This window comes from Platalea leucorodia (genome assembly GCF_965183815.1).
Source record: "Platalea leucorodia genome assembly, chromosome: 4".
NCBI classification, from domain to species: Eukaryota; Metazoa; Chordata; class Aves; order Pelecaniformes; family Threskiornithidae; genus Platalea; species Platalea leucorodia.
The window spans coordinates 19,221,669-19,241,596 of NC_138826.1; the positions used below are offsets into that span (position 1 = coordinate 19,221,669).

The 19,928-nt window shown below is 37.0% G+C and overlaps 1 protein-coding gene across 1 annotated transcript in view; it reads left to right on the forward strand.

Moving 5' to 3' along the window:
• The window catches only part of PLCE1 (phospholipase C epsilon 1), a 167,816-nt gene that overhangs the window by 10,957 nt on the left and 136,931 nt on the right, over positions 1–19,928 (forward strand). Inside the window, 3 exon segments of the mRNA XM_082309577.1 lie at positions 16,062–16,148; positions 16,151–16,213; positions 16,520–17,659. Of these exon segments, the coding sequence (XP_082165703.1) occupies positions 16,113–16,148; positions 16,151–16,213; positions 16,520–17,659 (1,239 nt within the window). The 5' untranslated portion in view covers positions 16,062–16,112.

Below are 19,928 nucleotides of genomic sequence, written 5' to 3' on the forward strand. Positions count from 1 at the left end.
ATAGTTATGGCATATTTTCTGTAGTGGGTATAGTCTTTATTTTTCAGAGAAGTCACATGTAAAGTAAGAAGTGATGAAATGCATACATTATATTTTCAAAAATATGTTGAAATCTTATAGTACTATTAGCATTATTACTTCCATAGCTGTTTCTGCTTTTGTAACAGCATTGAAATGCTTAAATAAAAACAGCCAGCATTAATGAACAGTTAATAAAGCCAGAAAACTATACAGAATCCATGAAGACCTTGGTGTGAGGAGTGCACTGTCTGTTTCTAATTTAACCTGTTCTCAGATTACTCTCAGGAACTGTTCTAAGTTCATCAAATACTTTGAGAGGTCTACAGTAGATTTTGGTTTTGAAGGTGGAGCTTGCCTTTCCTAAACTAAATTTCATTCTACTGATTTTATTTTTCTTAAAGGTAGGTAAAAAGGGAAAGCAGTATTCAATAAATAATTTTTGATAGCTTTGGAATTCAATTAAAAGATGTCTTGAATATATAGGGGGTCTGAGTGTGACATAGTCTCTGCTAAATTAACAGGAGCAGGTCTAAGGAGGCACTTAACAGTTTGCAAAATAAGCTCGTAATAAAATAAGAGGACTAGTGATTTAAAAAAAAGAAAAGCCCTAGAACTTAAGGGATGCCAGTTGATTTGGAAAGGACAGAAATGAAAAAGATCTGCAGGAGCAGAACTGTTTTGAGGTGTGGCAGAAGCATGCCTAAGATGACAGATGAACAATATTTGATTTGAAATCTCAAAGGACAGGTTAGTCTGCTTTCATTTACGTATGCTGGCTTTGTATGTTGTTTCTTCATAGGTCATCTACTGTTATCCATGAACTTTATTCTAGATGTATAGGTACTATTTTTTTTTTTTTCTCATCACCTCAGTCCTCACACATGATCTGCTTCTTTCTTGTTGGCTTCCTAACAACCAGAAAGTGACATCTGGGAAAGCAATATCATCCACATTAGAAACTGTTATTATTTAAACAAAGAACTCCATGTAGTATGCAATATATTAGTTGGGAAAATGGAGAGCTTCAGACTGCCTATTGCACCTTGTGGGTACTGGTACAGGTGATGGTACCTTCACTGAGTTACCATTTAAAAACGCTTTCTCTACTTATCATCAATGAACCTGGCCAGTTGTGGCAAGCCACTGATACACATCACCTTACAAACTGTCTTGAAACAGTTTTTTGTTTTTACACTGTTTTGAAACGTTACATAGGTTTTTGTTGTACACAGAGCACTGTTGCTAGCATGAGCCGCTGTTTTGTTCAAAACTGTGTAGATTGCACAGACCATTAGTTTTCATTGCTGCTTTGCCTCCCCTCAGGGATCTTTTCTCATGCCAGTTATTACTTCATAATGCACTCAGCTGCCTGCTAAGGTCATCGTTGAAAGATCTGTCCTGCAGGTGAGCCTCCTGCATCTAGTGTACAGGTTTTTCCCCTCAGTGGGATGAAGTCAGTGTTGTCATCTTGCCCAAGAGAAGCTTGATTACAAGGCCTTGGACTGCTCCTTATCTTTAAGTTTGCTGCCTCAGGACCGGCCTGATAGTGTTTGATTCAGTGTTTCAGAGTAACCTCCTTGTCCCTGCTCTTGGCCTTACTGGCGACATGCAAAAGTCTATATTCATTGTGCTGTTCGGGTGTTACTTGATCATTAAATTTCCTCAACTTCTTTTTATCATTTGTGGTGAGAACGTGGTCGTGGCTGAGGGTGAGGCCAACAATCTCCTTTGTCAGGGAGCCGCATGAAGGGGCAGTGGGGGGATGAGCCAGGGGCTGAGGCTCTGCTGTAGCCCACTCATCCCGAGACCAGCACCAGTGGGTGAGTCAGGTCTTACATCAATCTGACAAGTCTGGTCAAAAGGTCAGGAGCAGCTGCCCAGGACTGGGGGGACAATTCTGAGCTGACATGGCTCCTGGGCCCATCGGTGGGCGTCGCAGGTGGGGCTGGTTATGGCATTTAAGGACTTGGCGTCCTCAGGGCCCTGACACTTGCTCTGACAGACGTCTGTGATGATCCCACCCTGGGTTAACATTGCGTGTTGTGCTTGTTGCAGCATTGGTTTGTCGTTATCGTGCTCAAGTACGTTACAGAAAACAGACTAGTTTCATCTTCTTTAACTGTTACAGCAAAAATAACCTTGAGCGTTTCAGCATGTGTTCGCTGGTTCGTTATCTTTTACAGTCCTTTTGTGGTTGGGTTCTTTGGCTTGTTTAACTGTGGCACTGTTTCCTCTCTGGTGTTTTCCCTTCTACTCTGCTCAATCTTAGTACATACATCAGACGTACGTATATGCCTTCTCCCTTCTAGGACCTTTTTCAGCTAAATATAAGGATATTAACTAATGTGTTAGCAGCAGGTATGCACAATCAAATGGATGCAAACTAATCTTTCTGCTTGACTGAGAAAGTGTGGCCTATCTGTGTAATGCTCACTTTTACAAAACATGTTATTACTGAGGCATATGAATGTTGGAACATACATGTATCTAGTTTAGGGTAAAAACAAAAAAACAAACAAACAAAAAAAACCAAACCAAAAAAAACCCCAAAAGATTCCCTAGTAGCATTTTCAGATTTTAATGAAGCAGTGTTATTTGGATACTAGCAGAGTCTCTGGCACATATTATGTCAAAATATAAAAGGTTGTTCCAGAGAAGGAAGTGTCCTTTTCCAAATTATGACTGCATTTTTTAGCCTGGTTTCTTATGGAAACGACTTTGCAAAGTCACACTGTGTGTCTGTATGTCTTTTCTTCCAACTTTTAACTTGGCCTGTAGCAATCAGGTTTATTACAAAAGTGCAGATCTCGTAGATGCTAAAGACTCAAAAAATTTCATGCAAACGTTACTCACGTACAGGAGAGAAGTTCTGTAAATCATTCTGGCTGTGAAGAAATTGCTCTGAGAGTTCACACATTAGCAGAGGGTCCATATAGGAGAAAGTCCTTGGTAATACCCCAATTGTAAGAAGAGCTTCAGTTCAACTGGCATCTCCTTAGACATCACGATTATTCAGAATTCATTACTTCTCGAAGTAAAGGTATACAAAGCTTGGTTATTGTGTGTTCTGTTGTTTTTCAGTGTACCTCTAGTTACTGAATACTCTACATGGACATTAAATGTCCTCTGAAATACTTGTCCATTATTTTTTCCAACAACTTCACTGTGTTAAAATTGCATTCCATCTATTCAGCTGAAAGTACAAGAACTTTTAAGAAACGTAACAAACTTTGAACAAGTGATTGTTTGCGTTAGATAAGTATAGAATTAGCTTTTGCCACACATTCTTATCCCAATTAACTATACTGTGAAGCCTGAAGTATACTAAAAATCTGGGATAAAGTCCCATCTTATCAAGGGAGCAGATTTTCATGTTTAGAATTTCAAATTCTTACTATTCTTGAAGCAAGGAGCTCAACCATACTTCCCAAGAGTGTGTTTTTTGATAACCACTTAAGTTGAACACTGGCCGAAGGTTTTATCCCAAAAGAAAGGGTGAAGTCCAAATGCACAATTATAAGCCGCAGGTTCTAAGCAGTAATCTCACAAGTAGTCAGAAATGCTTAATGGACTACTTTCATAGAGGCTTTGAAAGATAACCAAGAAAAGCAAATAAATCTGCATTTGCTCAGCAAGGATATAGACATTCATTGTAATAATTTTAAAGATCCTCAAATAAAGGATTGCCTAAATGTGTCATAATCATACATAGGGACATGCTATTTTGATCTTCAGGCATGTTTCTCCTTCAAATAAGTTAAGTTGTTAAAGAAATGCAAGTGGAGCTTAAGGTACATGGAAGTTGCTGTGAACATACAGTTTCCTCTGTGTCTGGTTCCATTTGTCTTAGAAGACATGATGGTATATTATAAAAGAAACCTCCTCATTTTGACCCTGGATGTATTTCCACCCTATTTATTTATTGAATAAGATGCAATTACTAGTATTTATAACATGAATTACAATGATACCTACAAGAGTTTTAAAATATTAAAACATTTAATTTAAAATGATCAGTTAAAATTGATTATGTTGGTAATGGCCTTTTATGTTAACGCAGTAAATATCTTGCAACATCGTGAAAAAATAATTTGCAGTTGTGTGGTGACTTTCTGCTTGCACATTTAATTCTGGCAAGAGCCAACATTGTAGAGATTACTTCATGGCTTGAATGAGTCAGATGTCTCCCAGAGAATGATGCGGTTGATAAAGCCATCGTAGGCAAAAAAATGAACATAGTGTTGATTTGCTGAGCAAATATTGTTTGCTGTATTTGAGTAGTGCTGTTTTCAGCATCACAGTGCTTAATATCTGGAAATGTTAGAACAGTAGTAGTAGTATAGAAATTGTTTCATGTATTTTCAGGGATGCTTGATCAATAGTCTTCTGAAAATGACATCTTTCTCAAGCAGATAATTAATTACCCTCTAAGCAAAAAACCCTGTGTTTTTTCTCTTGCATTCTCTATCAGGAATGATAATAATATGCAGATGAAATAGCAGATGTTCAGAAGAGAAAGTAAAAATAATAAGAGAATAAATATTATGATTCCTGAATGAATGGTATGAATAGGTCAGGAATGGTATACAAAAAAAATGTATTTTGAGAAAGTGCACGAGTGGTGTAGTAATTCAATAATGTTAGTCTTCAGCATTTGAAATATTTTTCTTTGCTTTTCTAGAACTAAAGTGTAAATGCATAGATTGACAAATGACTGAACTCTTATTCACATACAGATTAGCTTTTCATTTTTATTTGAAACATATACTGGGGTTTCAGACTTGTTGCAGTTATGACAGCTGAGCAATAATATATGTTATTACTCAAGTAATGTTTTTAATAGGACTACTCTGGCTTAGCCTAATGTGAATAAAAGCGTTAGCTTGGGTTTACAGAAGATGAACTGTAGTGATGTATGTGCCTCTAACATACCATCAGACATTTGAGTAGTCAAATATTTTTATTACAGGTTTGTTCTGTTCTCACCAGTGTGGCTAGAATTACAGCTAATGCAGGACAGCGGGAGAGAGGGAAATGAGAGAACACTTGGGTGCTCGCACAAGAAAAATGCTGTGAGGAAGAACAAACAAGACGAGGAACCTGAGGTGTTCTTGTTGCTTATCGTGCGACCTGGTTCGGAGTAATTTTAAAACTTTGGTGAGGTGACAGTTTTTTATGGCAAGGTGCAATTGCAGTTTGTTGCAATATATGCCAGTGTGCCACTTTAAGGCCCTTAAAGGCATTGGGCAGAAATGCTAGATGAGCTCAGACGGCCAGTGGTGCTTTGTTGTTAACTGGATCTAGATAAGAAAGGGGATTGCCAGGGCTGGAGATTCCTGCTGGAGGGGCAGGGATTTCTGCCTTGTGATGCTAACCTTTCTGGTATTACTTCAGGAAAAGGGAGGATGAGAGATAATAGCGCTGGGATATTTGGGAAACGGTTCTTTACCTTGAGGCTGAACTGTCACTCAGTTAAAAGCTACTGAGCTAAGTCTTGTAGATCCTCCGAATTAGTACTTATTATTGCAGTGTCCAGGTAAATAAACATACTTCTGTAGAAAATGATGTGCTGGTTTCTATCACTGCTGAAGCTTGGATCCTAGTGCAGGGAGAGGAACCTTGCTGGGAGGCATAGATGGTGCTCCAGGCAGGGCGTGGAGTGTGGTTGGCATGCTGTGATGTCTGAACCCTGTCCACTGGTCCGAAGGGGTCAGCCTGCTGTAGGGCTCGACTGGTAGCTGGCTAACCAAAGCATTAACTTCCAAAGGCTTGAAGCAGCTGACTTAGACAAACAGTATCCTTTGGTCAAGGTAGCATCTCTGAAAGCATCTTTCACAGGTGTAGTAGGAAGAGCATGGGATCAGAGCATGAAACACCCAATTCTGTCACTGGTGTGCCGTTGTGAATCTGTGGTTGGATGCTTTTTTGCAAGTGAAGGCCTGCAATCAATTTCCTACTTACTTTCCCTTCACCTTCAGGAACTCCTCTGGTTTTCAAATAATGTAATTTTTCCTGCTCACATAGTGAGTTTATTTGTGATAATGATTCTCTGAAGAGAGAGTTTGATAGAAACTAGAATGGAGGAAGTATACTATGTTTACAAATGACATTAGTATGTAGTCCCAGGTTACTGTTGACTTTTTAGAGTTGTAAACAGTTCATGTTTCAAAGTGGCAGATTTTGAATATGATAACCAAGTTCTCAGAACAGTAATGTTTTTATGTAAGCATTCCATTTTGTATTAACATTTTAAGGCCACAGAAGTGATTGGCAAAGGACAGGAAATACACTATTATTTGTATTTTGATGACAACAATGATTTTTCATTCATATTTTAACAGAAACACCATTTGCAGTATTTTTAAAATAATTTGTAATTGAGATTTATTGTGCACAAAACCCCTCCACTTCTGCTTCTTTGCTTCTGTTTGTGGAACTTTACTTAGAGTCCCCATCAGTAGAAGATCCCCCTGTTATTTTCCAACATATTTAACACTGGGTGGCCTTAGTGAAGGAATTTACTGTGCTTTATCAACTGAGGAGAAATGACATAAATTGACTAAGGAGAAACCACGTCAATGAAGATAACGTGTAGAACTTGAAAACTTGTTAAAGGATAAAACAAAGATATGAATGATGGTATTGAGTCCAGGGGAACCACAAAATCTTCAAAGGTGGACAAAGCCTTGGAATGGGATGATGGCTAAATTATTTCCCAGTTTGAAGCTGTAGGTGTTTCAAAGGATCTGAATGATTGATCGTTGGTACTCAAATACATGCAGAACATGTGAGCAGTGCTGTGAATATGCTACTTGCTGTTCACTGCAGATCTGTCCAAGATCCTCAGTGGGCCTGAGTGAGGCAGTTCTGATCTTCTGGCAAGAGTGATTTATTACTAGACTCAGTTAATCCCCATATTAAATACTTAGCTAACTAGCTGGACACTTGCTTGGGGTCAAGAGAGACAAACCTGTTATTTGCCCTTGTCTTTTTGTGTTGTGTTCAGTGCATATGTTCCTTCACAGCAGTTCAGGGCTAAACTGAAGTTAGAATGAAATTAGAAAAAGGTAGTTTGTATACAAGCTGGAAAGGAATATTGGGGTTTCTGGTGTTTTCACATTGAAAAAGGCACCCCCACCCCCCCCACTCCCTTTCCTTAAGCTGGTAATCATGCAAAGAAGGAGGGCAGTGAGGACCCTCTAACTGGGGTAGAGATCAGCTGTGGAAGGACAAATCACCATCTGCATAGTGCAAGTTATTGCCAGTCATTGCCAAGTGAGAAGGTTAATAAACTTGCTGCCCAATTAAACCATGCCCCTTGCATCTTGTTTTTTATTTGTATATCTGAAACAGGTTTCAGCTGCTGTTCAGTCACTTGATTTCACATTTGGCTTCAAGGTGAAAAATTTTCAGTAGACTATGTGGATGGAAAAAACATATACTTTTAATCCTGATGGATATAGTGAACATAAGATATGGAGGGTGGTGTAGAGGGGTTGACCAAAGCTTTTCTGAACAAGTCTTGCAAGTTGACTAACTGAAAATATGTTTGTGAAACTGTAGGAAAGTGGTCCTGCTCAGCTGATACTACTTAAGATGCTAATGAATTCAGCTCTCTCATCTAGGATTCCTTTCTGCCTTTTTTATCCTTTGTTTTTACAAGACACTTTAATTTTATCATAATAATTCTCCCTGTTGATCCAGAAGGTTACTTTGTTTATTTTGCTTTACTGAATGGCAATTTCCTACTTTTATTTGTTTGTTGGAGGTGTTTACAGTCTTTGTTTCATTTCTTCTAACAGGAAGTCCTTACATTTTAATTTTTAAGTTTTGCCTGGGTTATGATGCGTCTTCCTTATTCTGTTTTCAGCTGAATTTCCTGTAGTGAAAATGCAGCCTCGTAAGAAAGTTAGAATTATACTCTTCCTTTTGAGGACGTATTCTCTTTGTTTAGATAATCAGGTACTCTTAAATCTGTGCAGCAGTCGCACTAGAGAAATTTTGATGATTAAAAATAGAGAGAGTGTGTTTAAGGTGTGTAATTCTTTTATTAGCTTTAAACAGATTTAGCTCTAATTTGATGATGATCTGATAAGGGGCAGAGAAAGAATTGATTCATTTAGTAGCTATACTTACTAACTCAGAAGAATATAACTCAGGAGAATTGAGTTGATGCTCCTGGTTTTCAAGATCACAGTGGTACATATTTGTTTTTGATAGTGGAGTTTTCAAATCTCCTTCGGAGCAAGATGATTTTCTAGCTGTGTTGAAACTAGAAGTAATAAATGATGTGAGTATTCCAGTGAAGCAGAGGATAACATCTGAATTCTGGACATCTGGAAAATGGCTGAACATTTTGGCTAGTACCAATCTTACTGTTTCTTATTACATTTAAGTAATGGAACTTTCCTCATGGTCTTTGCTTTGTTGTGTTTTATCTTATTTGTTAGTTGTGCTAAAGACCTCTTAGATTTTTATACTTCCATGCCTATGTTTCTATAGATTAAGTTTTAGGATGTATTTTGATGACTCATTAAAGCTGTCCCAATGTGGGATGCTGCAGGATATGTTTCCACTCTGGTCTTGGATTCTCTGTCTGGTCTCCACCCTGCTTTGTGCTGGCGCTGTCTCTGTCAAGTTGTATGATCATGTTGTGAGTGGCATCAGATAATCCTGCCTGAAGACCAGTCTTTCCTTTTTCCTAGGTTAGTTTTCCTCTGGATCAGTTGACTCCCCTCCCTGCAGGAGTTCCTGTTTGGGAGACGGTGAAAATGCCTCACTGAAGGTGATGGGGAATGAGGGATCAGCTACTTAGGCTAGGGCCTGCCAGTAGGTTGGCTTAAACCTCAGACATCATTTTTAGTCTTGTCCTTTTTTGCATGGTTTGTATGATTCCTTTTTGAATTCTCAGATCTTAAAATAAATCCTGATGCGCTGGTCCATTTGTTGTTTTACCTCCTTTTTAATTTAATGTTTATTTATTACTATATTTCCCATTTTTCTTCTGCATAATCATTATTTGTCCTTGTCTTTTATATAATATCTTTTATTAATTGTCAGTTATTTTGTGTTCCTTTATAGTTTAGTAGTCTTTCCGAGAGATTCTACTTACCAGTGTCAAGTCTGTTGAATTCTGTGCTTTGAAGATTTTTGTTTTAAATTCTACTGCACTCCCTTTCCCTATGAGTGTGAGACTCAGTGCTCCAAAATCTTTTTCACCCATTTGAGACTGTTTTCACAGTTCTTCAAAAAGTTAAGGAAATTATTCCAGAAGTACTTCTTCAAAGGTGGAGAAGGATAATCCCACCTTTAATGGTTAGAGTTGTCATGCATCTCGGATAGAAGGACTCGTTTGAGTGTCGATGATGAAATTACATCTTTCAGATAACGTCACTTAGCATGAAATTCAAGTAGCCACTGAACAGAAAGTTTATTTAAACAGCTTATTGCAGATCAGATCTAGAAAGAAATAAAGAACTGACCCTGACAGTAAGATAAATTCAGTCTTGCGTTCTCTCAGTGCGTCTCCTCATACAGAAAAGGAATTTCTGTAAAGAAATGAAGAGTGGAGCTGGTATCTGGCAGTAGCTTCAGATTCTGCCTGATGCAGTGATGAATGATGAGGCAGTTGAGAGGGTCACCATCTGGCAGACATTTGCATAGTTTGAGACATCTAATACTTGATCATGTTTAGATAAGTATTCTAGAAATTAGAAAAACGACTCTAACCTGACAGGACATATAAATACTGTAGTTCTTTGACTTTTTTTTTTCTGTTGTTGTTGAAACACAGACACTGGTGGTAAATCTGAGGTTCCGCATGATGTTCTGTGCCAAATAAAATATTATAACTTGCTTCCAACTGTTCAAATAGGGTTTGTGCACATCTTGAGTGATTCTTAAGAGTCTGGCTATTTCCTCCTTACTGTTTGCCCGTGGTTTCCTGGGCAGAAGAAAGGCTTAGAAAATTGATGATGACACGTTAGTGCCCTGTTCTTGTACTGCTATCTTCTGCTTGTTTCTGAGATAAGGCACTATAATGAAAAACTAATGGTGTGCATGATACAGGATAAAATGAGGAGTTAATAAATGTGGGTTTCTTATTCTCTTTAAAGAATTGGTCTGGAACAAACTGTAGCTTATTTACTAAAAAAAAAAAAAAGTGCTCATTAATTTTTTTTTTTTTAAATTGTAAATGGATAGTTGTAGTACACAAACAACTTTCCTCATGAATCGGTTGTTTCCTTAAGAGCTTGAACTGGGATTATATTGTTTAAACACAGTTGTTGGGGTGATGTGAGTGAGATGATCAACAGTTTTGTATCCGCTTGCTGTGCCAAATTATTTCTGTAGTTTACTGTTTCCCAAGGATCTCTTACTCATTGATTGCTTATGCCTTAGATGCTGTGTAAATATTTATTAATTTGAATTAATTAATATAATTATTTGGTTGTTGGGGGTTTTTTTGTGTGCTGAAATGTCTTTTGTTTAGGATAGATAGTCACCATGTATATGTAGCATGTAGGATGGAAGTTGGAGAAATAGCTATAGATGTCCCAGCGTAGCCAGGGAAGAAGGAAGGATTGTCAGGCCGCCTCCATTTGGCCTTTAGCTGTCTTGAATTACCTTCTGTCCCAGTCCAATAGCAGTTTGCCCATGGAAACCACCAGTATGTGTTTTGTAATGTCACATAATCTGTTTGTCAGTCCCCCTCGTTCTCTGCACCCATAATCTTGGCTCCTACTGGGCATTCACCAAGTTCCCTGGGAAGCTCCCACAGCATCCTACATACTGAATTGCATTTGGCATCTCTGGCAGCGTGCAACTTCTCTAAATAATCCCCATCTTTACCATGAGACCCATCTCCTACTTGCCCCTCATACAGTTGTTGTTTCTTCCCACAGTCCAACCAGCATCCTCAAATATTTATCTAATCATCTTTTCCTTGACAGCCTGGAGTTGAAAGTCCTTCTAACTTACCACGTCGTGTGACAGTTCTGATACTTTGTATGCCTTTTCTTAGACTAAATAATAGTCTAAGTCTTAGCATACTCTGTTTTTTTTCTCTGAAGCAGGATTCCTGCTGACTTCAAAAGGAAATTAGCTTGAGTAATGATTTATAGCTTAAACTGATACTAAATTAGTACAGTTTTATAGTCTTTGATTATGTTGGATGTTTTACCTAGACTGTTGTAGACTGTAATGCCAGATGGCTGGGGAATAAGGAATTATTAAATGTTATTATTAATTATTATTAATACTAACTAGAACCAGCTTGCATTTGAAGTCTTAAAGTGTATGCAGCAGTGTTAAAAAAAAAAAAAAGTAGAAAAATTAGTTTTGTGTCACATGTTTTCAGACTTAATACATTTTGTAAATGTCTGTGCTGAAAGGTTGCCAGATTGTTTATTTTCATTATTCGTTTGTCTTTGTTGGCTGACCTCTGCATCCAGGATGATTCACTAACACTGGATCTAGTTTCTTATATTTTTACTTTCCTTTACTGATAGAAGGAGCACATTACATTTCTGACATAACTGAAGCCTTGTAAAATGAACCAGTGTAGTTATTAATGGATTTCATCAGTTAATCTGCGGCTTTAGAAAATGTCAGCATGCGTTGAATACAGTGCAGGCTTAGCTGTCTACTTCACGTGCTTTTATATTCAGATTTAACTGTGAATCAGTGTGTTTTGAGTTGAACGTGCAACAGGAAGAATATGATTTTGAATAATTTCAGCATTGTTATACGCAAATGCATGTATATGTTTGTATGTGGATTTTATATGAGGATCTAGGTTTTGGCCACCCATATGCAGATAGGCATGTAAGAGAAGCCACAGCGAGTAATAATTCTGTGATTTTACAATAAGTTACAAAATGCTATTTTATTCATTGAACTTGTGAGTTTGACACTTGATAGTATTTATAACACTGTGTTAACACACTTCATAACATGTCTAATGAATTCCAACAGTTTAAGGAATTTGCTGGGCACAGTGAATTGAAATCTGTTGATTACAGTGGAAAGCAGAGACTGAGAAGAGTGTCATGGGGGACACATGAAACCCTTGTCATCTGTTCAGCAGAGCCACAGCTTCAGATATTTTTGCAGTTGTCCATAGATCAGAGGCTCTACCATCATGGTTTTTACTTGCTATTTCATGAGATTTTAGCATAGTTGTACTCTGGATAACTTTTCTCTTAGTCTGTTATGTTCAGGGTACATTTAGACATAGTAGCAAACATGATCTAAACTGAAGCTACTACTGAGACATGTGGTCCCTACCAGGTATTCGTAATATTTCCTTTTGCGTGGAATATAGTGATCATGTGGCCGCAAGGTGAGTCAATTCATTTGGTTGAAAATAATAGTTTCCTGACAAATCAGCCAGCTGAATCAACTTAACTCTGTGGGCTCATGATCTCTAGATGCATGAGGTGGGGGAAATGGGGACTGAAGGTCAAGAGTCTGCCAGCTTTGGTGGCAGCTACCTGCTAGATTGACATAGCTGAAACATCAAATTACATTTGCAGATTGCAGAAATGTGTAAACCAACTTAAGCAGCATTTTCCTCCCTTTCCTATGCTGCTCATTTTCTCCCTTGTGCTGTTGTAGCACACATGTTAGTACAACCATATATGAACCGGATTGGGGAAATGATCTAGCTGTGAAGTAACTTGAGCAAAAAAATTCTTGAGATGGATCAGTTCCCTATCACATTGCAATGGTCATGAGAGGATGGGAACAGCTGGACATAGACAGGGAGCTTCTTAAGCAGACATTATTCTTGATGAGATGGATTTCAAACATGGGCATGGATAGATAGAGTGATGCTGGTAGAGAGAAATGGGCAGGCATGTAGCCTCTGGAGTTGAGGAGAGAGGTGACCAACAAAATCACTGTTGGGGAAGATTTGAGATAAAGTTTCTAGAGAAAAGAAAAAGATCTGAGAGAAGCAGTTTGAGGAGGACATGTGTGGAGACACTTTGGCATGAGAGAGAGGTGGGAGAATGATGTTGAAGGAAGGAGAAGAGTGGAAGAGCAGTCCTGGCCTCAGAATGAGCTTTGTGGACAGAGTCTCAGATATAAATGGACCTCAGATTTTAGCAACTTTCTGTTTACAGAAGCAAATCAGTGATTTTTTTTTTTTTTTTTTTTTTTTTTTTTAAGTTCCTTCATAAAGAATGATGTAAAAAAATTCAAGTTACCATGCATGGTCAGTTTTGTGATCTCAAATTCACTGTGTGATGCTCAAGTTGCATAATGATGTTGTCTTTTTTGCCTTGTGGAGTGATGTTGTTTTGTAAGAATTTCATTTGGCAACTAGTGTAATAAGCCGTATATTCTTCGCAGTGACAATCCATTCCATTAATTTTTATCCCTGCGTTAGCAATATTACAGGGAGTACATTTATGAATATATTTTGGTGTCTTGTATTTTCATTGGATTGCCTGGAATTTTTCTGATGCAAACAGGAAAGATGAATCAGTAGACCGAGATGTTTTGATAGATGAGAGAAATCTTTAGAAAATCAGTACTGAAGACTATTGCTAATACATGTAGGTGTTTCGTACCTTTTACAAGGTTGATCTAGCAACAAAGAAACTTAAGAGAACAAGAAAAAAAACCCAGCTGCTTCTCCTTCTAGCTCCTCCTAGATCTTTCTCCTTTGATCAGCATCATCATATGTAGATTTGGACTGGAAGGCACAGAGTGGTTGCCAGAAGAAATAAGATGGGAACATTTCTAGATGGACTGCTCACAGTTTTCTTCAAGTTTGTAGTGGCAAAAAGTTGCGTAAGCCGTTACCTGGGGATCTGAAGAGGATGGAGGACAGGGAAGAGGGATAGGAAATGGTAGAATAGGAGAATTGCTGAGGTACTTATTTGTGCGTGCGTGCGTTTAAGTGTGTTGTTTTGTGTTTTGTTTTGTTTTTTTAAGGTGAAATAGTTAAGATTGAAGAAAGTGAACTAAAATGAATTTCAGGGTACAATTTAATGATACAGGGACTATCAGGGAATATAGACTTAAAGAATTGCTTGGGTGTTGGTTTCTCATTGTCTCTCCTCTACGTTTGCGCTGTCACAGTATTTTATAGGGTGCTCTGTGAACTGTCTTGGTAACGTGACCCCAGTTTAAGGCCTGTCCCCGCTACTCTATCCAACTACTGCTATCTCCTTCTACACAACTTTTCCATGAACTGTAGCTTTTAGTTTCCTTTCTGGTGCTAAATCTCTCTCTTGTACAGGATCTGAGCTTCCCATCTTCACTCGTCTGGCCGCTCTGGCACGCACACGCATTTTGTAATGCATGGAGAATGTAAAACTTGTGGCTCTTTGTTCTGTCTCTGTCACTTTCCTTTGCGACCCTCCCGGATCTCTCTTCTGTTGTTAAACCAATAAAATTGAAACCTTGATTGAAATATTAAATTGCAATTTTGTTTTTCATGCTTTTACTGTAGTTACTGTCTGAAGAAACAATGCTGTTCACTGGCTAGTAAGCTTTTAAGCCATGGATGTAACTTTTCTTAATGTAACTTTTCTTAAATTTGTTTTGCCTTTGCGGTGAGCCTGCAGGAAAAATGATACATTTAGTTACACTTTTGCATTTCATCTTGTGAGAAAATAGCATGGCAAATATGGTGTTAACCAAAGAGTGTGTTTTACCTTTTGATTTGTGTCAAACTGCTTTTAGATGAAGTAATCAATAAAAATGAAAGCCAACACTCTAAAATGATTTAAAATAAAACTGTTAACCATAGTTACTTGAGAAGAGTATCAAAATAGATTTTACACTTCAAATTACTGTCATTATTAAGCTTTCCTGATTTTATCCCCCCCTATCATTCCTACTTGTTTTATCAATGACAGTTGATTTAATTATTATGGTTAGCAAAACTGCATGAACTGAATTGAAGAAGGTAGTCCCTTCTCCTCATGTAGCTAGTGCCTGGGTCAACATTTGATTGATCAGTTCAGTCATCTCTAGTTGTTGTACCTACCCACTGATTTGCCTCAGTTTTGTGATATGCTTTGCCACTGAAGTTTCAAGGTCATATTTTTTTTCTTGTTTCTATTGAATTTAGGCTATTTTAGTAAACTTAGGCCTTAATATAACTTTCTGCATTTTCCACATTTTTAATAATACTTAATGTTTTTAAACATTAAATATGATAAACTGAAATATAAGCCTATATTTGTTTAATTTTAATTCACCATGATTTATCTGGGTCTGTCTCTTTTATTCTTCTGTTTCCTTCGTTGAACTATCTGTAACCTCTCATTTTCTGATTCCAAGATTTACTTCTACCATGCTATTTGCAGGGAAGGAGCTGAGAATTAATGGCAAAGTTGAAGGGCAGGTTAACTTTTTAGCTTAAGGCATATAAGTAAAGGGGTCGAAAAGATTATTGAGAATATTTCAGTCTTTTACCCTACTCTGCCTTCATGCTTTTTCAGTCATAAACTTCTGGCAAAAATAATGTATTTTCTTCATGTTTGCAGAGTAACAACATAAAGTTTAATGGAAACAAAAACCACATAACACCAAACCAATTGTAGTTGTGGTAGAGTTCAGTTCTGAACAGGAAAATAATTAGTCTTAAAAGACAGTGTAGGTTTAAAAATGATTTTGTTTTTAAAAATGTTTTAACTTATCCTGGCTATGAGTCAGAAGAATCATAGAAAAGACATTTCCTTTTTTCTCTTTGTGTATATCTTGTATGTTCAATTTCAGTGTTACAGCTTCAGTAAAATTAGTTTTCTGCAGTCACGTAGCTTTCCATAGCAGAGTGAAGACAGCTATTTAAAATGTAGAACATGACTGTGATTTCCCCAAATTGTAAAGTGAGACTTTAAGACAGATTTACATGTGTATTTTGGAATTCTCTAGGTCTCAGTATAATTAACTTGTTGTTTCGTGTTCCTTCTCTTTACATAAAAAAAATTTCTTTCTGTTGTAGTTGTGATGGTGGATTTTGTGCTATGGATTCTGCTCTCTCTCTCTATATATATATTTTTTTTTTCTTTTCTTTACAGAAAACCAACTTTTCGGATGCCCTATGGGGAGATGCATCTTTGACATGGATTATGTGTTTGGTCATCTTCTACAACCTGAGGCAACAGTGTGCGTGCTACATATGATAGAAGAATTAATTGTGGGAAGAGACAAGCCGAATGGCTATGTCACAGTAAGAAGCTAGTTTAAAATGTTGGTATTTCATGCCGGTAATCAAAGGCTGGGAAAGCCTAGTAGCTCAACAGTCCAAAAAGTTATTTTTTTTTAAAACCCAGTTCAAAAAGAACAAGTGGTCAATGTGTATTTTACCATGTGTTCCCTGATTATTTAGCACTGAATCTTTTATGACACTGAAATCATGGTGTGAGGATTGATAGACGACACCCCCCCCATCCCCAGCACACATCTAGCAACTAAAGACTGTCTCAAGATGACCTCTGAGGAAGTGACAGCGTCTGTTCTCGTCTCTGTGGTACAGGGGAAAGCGATACCTGCTCAGTCAGCTGGAGATGAAAATACTGCAAATGCTTTGGACACCAGTGTTATAAAAAGACACACTGCCAGCCCGGGAAGGCAAACCACACACGCTCTCTCATACTTACACAGACTTGAAGAAGAAAGTCGTCAGGGCTCAGTGCCCAAAATATTCTCTCTGGCGAAAGAACAACTGACTAATGACAATAGTAATGAAAACTTCTGGGAGAGGAACAGCTCCATCCCTGATTCAGTGGAATTTCTTAACATTAACTGTAACATTGTACAGAAAAACTACAAGAGCAATGTCCCGTGCAGCCAGTTGTATAAATCTTGTGATCCTTTAGCAGGGAGAGAGGCATGCCTGGAAACTGGAATTCCTGTTTCACTGGAAAGAGCCATGCTTGCTGAAATTCAGCTGAAAATGAATGGACCTTCGTTAAGAAGCCAGACAGCAGTAAATAAGAATGACAGCAATGATACTGATAAAGTGGCCTTTTTTCACTTTCATTGTGCTAGTGAAAGGAATATATCAAAGGCTTTGTGCGGTTTACACAACGGCTTCCTTTTGGATGACTGCTTGCAGCCAGTGAGTGTTGGCGATGGTAGCACCACTGGTTCCTCATCCTGCGCTTGCAGATTAATGGAGTTGACAAATAATTGTGAAATTGAAAATGGGCAGCAGTTGTATGAAGACGCTTTAAGGGATAAGTATTTATGTCTGGAAAGAGCACCACAAAAGGTTAAAGTGGCATGCTCAGGTCACAGCTTCTGTGGAAATAACTTTTCTGGAAGAATGCCCTCAAAGCCCTTTCTGAGCCATTTTGAAGACTGTAATGATAACTGTGAAGAAGAGATGGAAGAGGATTTTTTTAGAAACAAAAAGGAACGTTCTACTCTATTAATAAGACGTTTCTGTAAAAATGATAGAGAGGTTAAAAAATCAGTTTATACTGGAACGAGAGCAATTGTTAGGACTTTACCGTCAGGGCACATAGGAACCGTTGCTTGGAATTATGTTGAGCTAAGGAGAAACAACAGTGGCTTGAAGCGTTCTAGGATTACAACAGAACAGCTAACTATAATTCAGTCCTTAATAAAATGGGAATCTAATTCCTTTCTTGAGAAGTCTTTATGGTATGAGGTAAGCTTTTCATAGTGTTTTTTTGTTTGTTTTTTGTAGAAGTTTTGATACCCTGATGACCTTTTAATTATAAAAAAAAATGCCTTTGGCTAGTAAACACTTAGTAACACTGAATAGCATATTTCACTTAACCACGTTGAACCTCATGTTGAACACTGCTTTTTAGAAGAATGTATTCTCATCCTTTAATTTTAGTTTAAAATAGGCATGAGGTAACGTGTAATTTTATATCTGTATAAAATTTATACATATGTATGTATATACATATATATCTATATAAAATGTATATAGGTAAAAATTTATATGTAGATGTATGTATAAATTTACACATGTTGATATATATTATTTATATATAAGAATGTAATATAGCTATATACAGATATATACACATTTTATAGATATTTATATTTCAAATAGAAAATATATATAATATGCATTTATATTTATACATATATATGTAAAAATAGATGTATTAATATATAGTATAGATATACATAGTTGAATATATATGGCATATATATGTATATAAACATTTGATGGATATATTGATGATATCATAATTCCATGGAATAAATTGTATAAAATGATAAATGGCAGTATTAGATCACAGTGAAAAATTTTGTGGCTCAAAAAAAGAAAGCATAGTATTTTTCCCAAGTTACCGATATTTATAATGCTTCTACACTTGCAAATAATTTAAAAAAAAATATGTAATAGTTGAATAATGTATATTAATGTGCTGATATTGCCCTGATTTATATTCTCTTAAATTAGATAATACAAAAAATTCTAAGTTTAGAATGGAATCATCAATGCATAAATTATTATTGTAGAAATGATGTAGCACATCCTTAATAAATTATTTTAAGTAGTAAAAGATTTTCTGTGATGGTAGAAATTAAATAGTTGTCTATGGAAACTATAAAAGAGATTTTGACCACTGATTCTCAAGGATTCATCTGAAATGTGACTACTAAGAAAGAAAGGCCAGCAGGATGATCATAGCAAGAGAAACTCTTTCAAGAAGAGTAAGAGAAAAGAGGTTTACTGAGCTTAGCAAAAAAAGGAGGTGTGAGATTTCTCTGTTAAAATGTGTGAATAAGCTCTAGGGAGGGGAAAATAACCAAGGTGAAGGAAAATGTGGTCAGATGAGCTATGCTTATAAACTGGTCCTGAATAAATGTAGGTTGGAAACTGGAAGAAATTTCTAGCAGTTAGTGCTCAGACTCTGCAACAGCTTTCAGTCGAACTGAAATGGAGGAAAACTTACTTATACAGGATCATAGAATCACTTAGATTGGAAAAGACCTTTAAGATCATCAAGTCCAACCATAAAATTGATGAAATGGGTTATATGAAATTTTGTCAGCGGTAACAGAATAGTGGACTTGGTGGCTCAGGAGCTCCACGACAATTGTGCCCTCCAGTAATATCCTCATATCCTTCTAGAAACGAGTCTTTTTTCTGTTTAAATTGTTGATTGAAGAGTTCTATGAACGTGTGTATGTCAGGTTTCTGTACTAGGTTGTAAAGGTTTGTGGTGCTGTTCATTATTGTGATACTCACTATCTTAGTCAGTGGAAGTACAAATTTATTGGTACAGCACATGCCCTGCGTGGTGCATGGTCATGCTCCCATGAAGGGATGAATATGAGCCATGTATTTACCTAACATGATATCTGCTCAGTACATTTGTATTATCATGATAAGCTTTTTGGGGGGAGAAAAGGGAGAATGGTTCATAGCAGAGGTCTAGTGTAATTGTCGTTTATATAGGTATGAAAAGGGAAGGATGTGTTTGGGTTTCTTCATTGGGCATTTCCAAGTTGACTTGAGTTCCTTAGCTTTTAACATGCATGCCTGTTTCACCGCTTTCCACTGCCGCTGCATAATACTGAATGTATAGCATTTTCGTCTATGAGGGCTTTAATTTGAAGACTTTTTTTTTTTGTAGTACATATAGAAACTCAGAAATAAATGTAATAAATACTCACTGAATAATTATTTAAATAGGAAAAGTTCTGTCTGCAAATGAACAGAAGATTAACAGGCACAGTAAAGCACTCTGTGTAATTACAATGCACAGAATGTTTTCTCATGGTCAGAAAAAGCTTAAAACCGCATATTTCTAAGTCTTTCTTCTTCCAAATGGTGACTACAAATATTTTTCTTCTTATCAACCTCTGTATTTAATCTCTTTATGTATAATACGCATCACGCATTCTTAGCATTATTTTCGTTACTTTAATGTCAAATATTATTTCTGCAA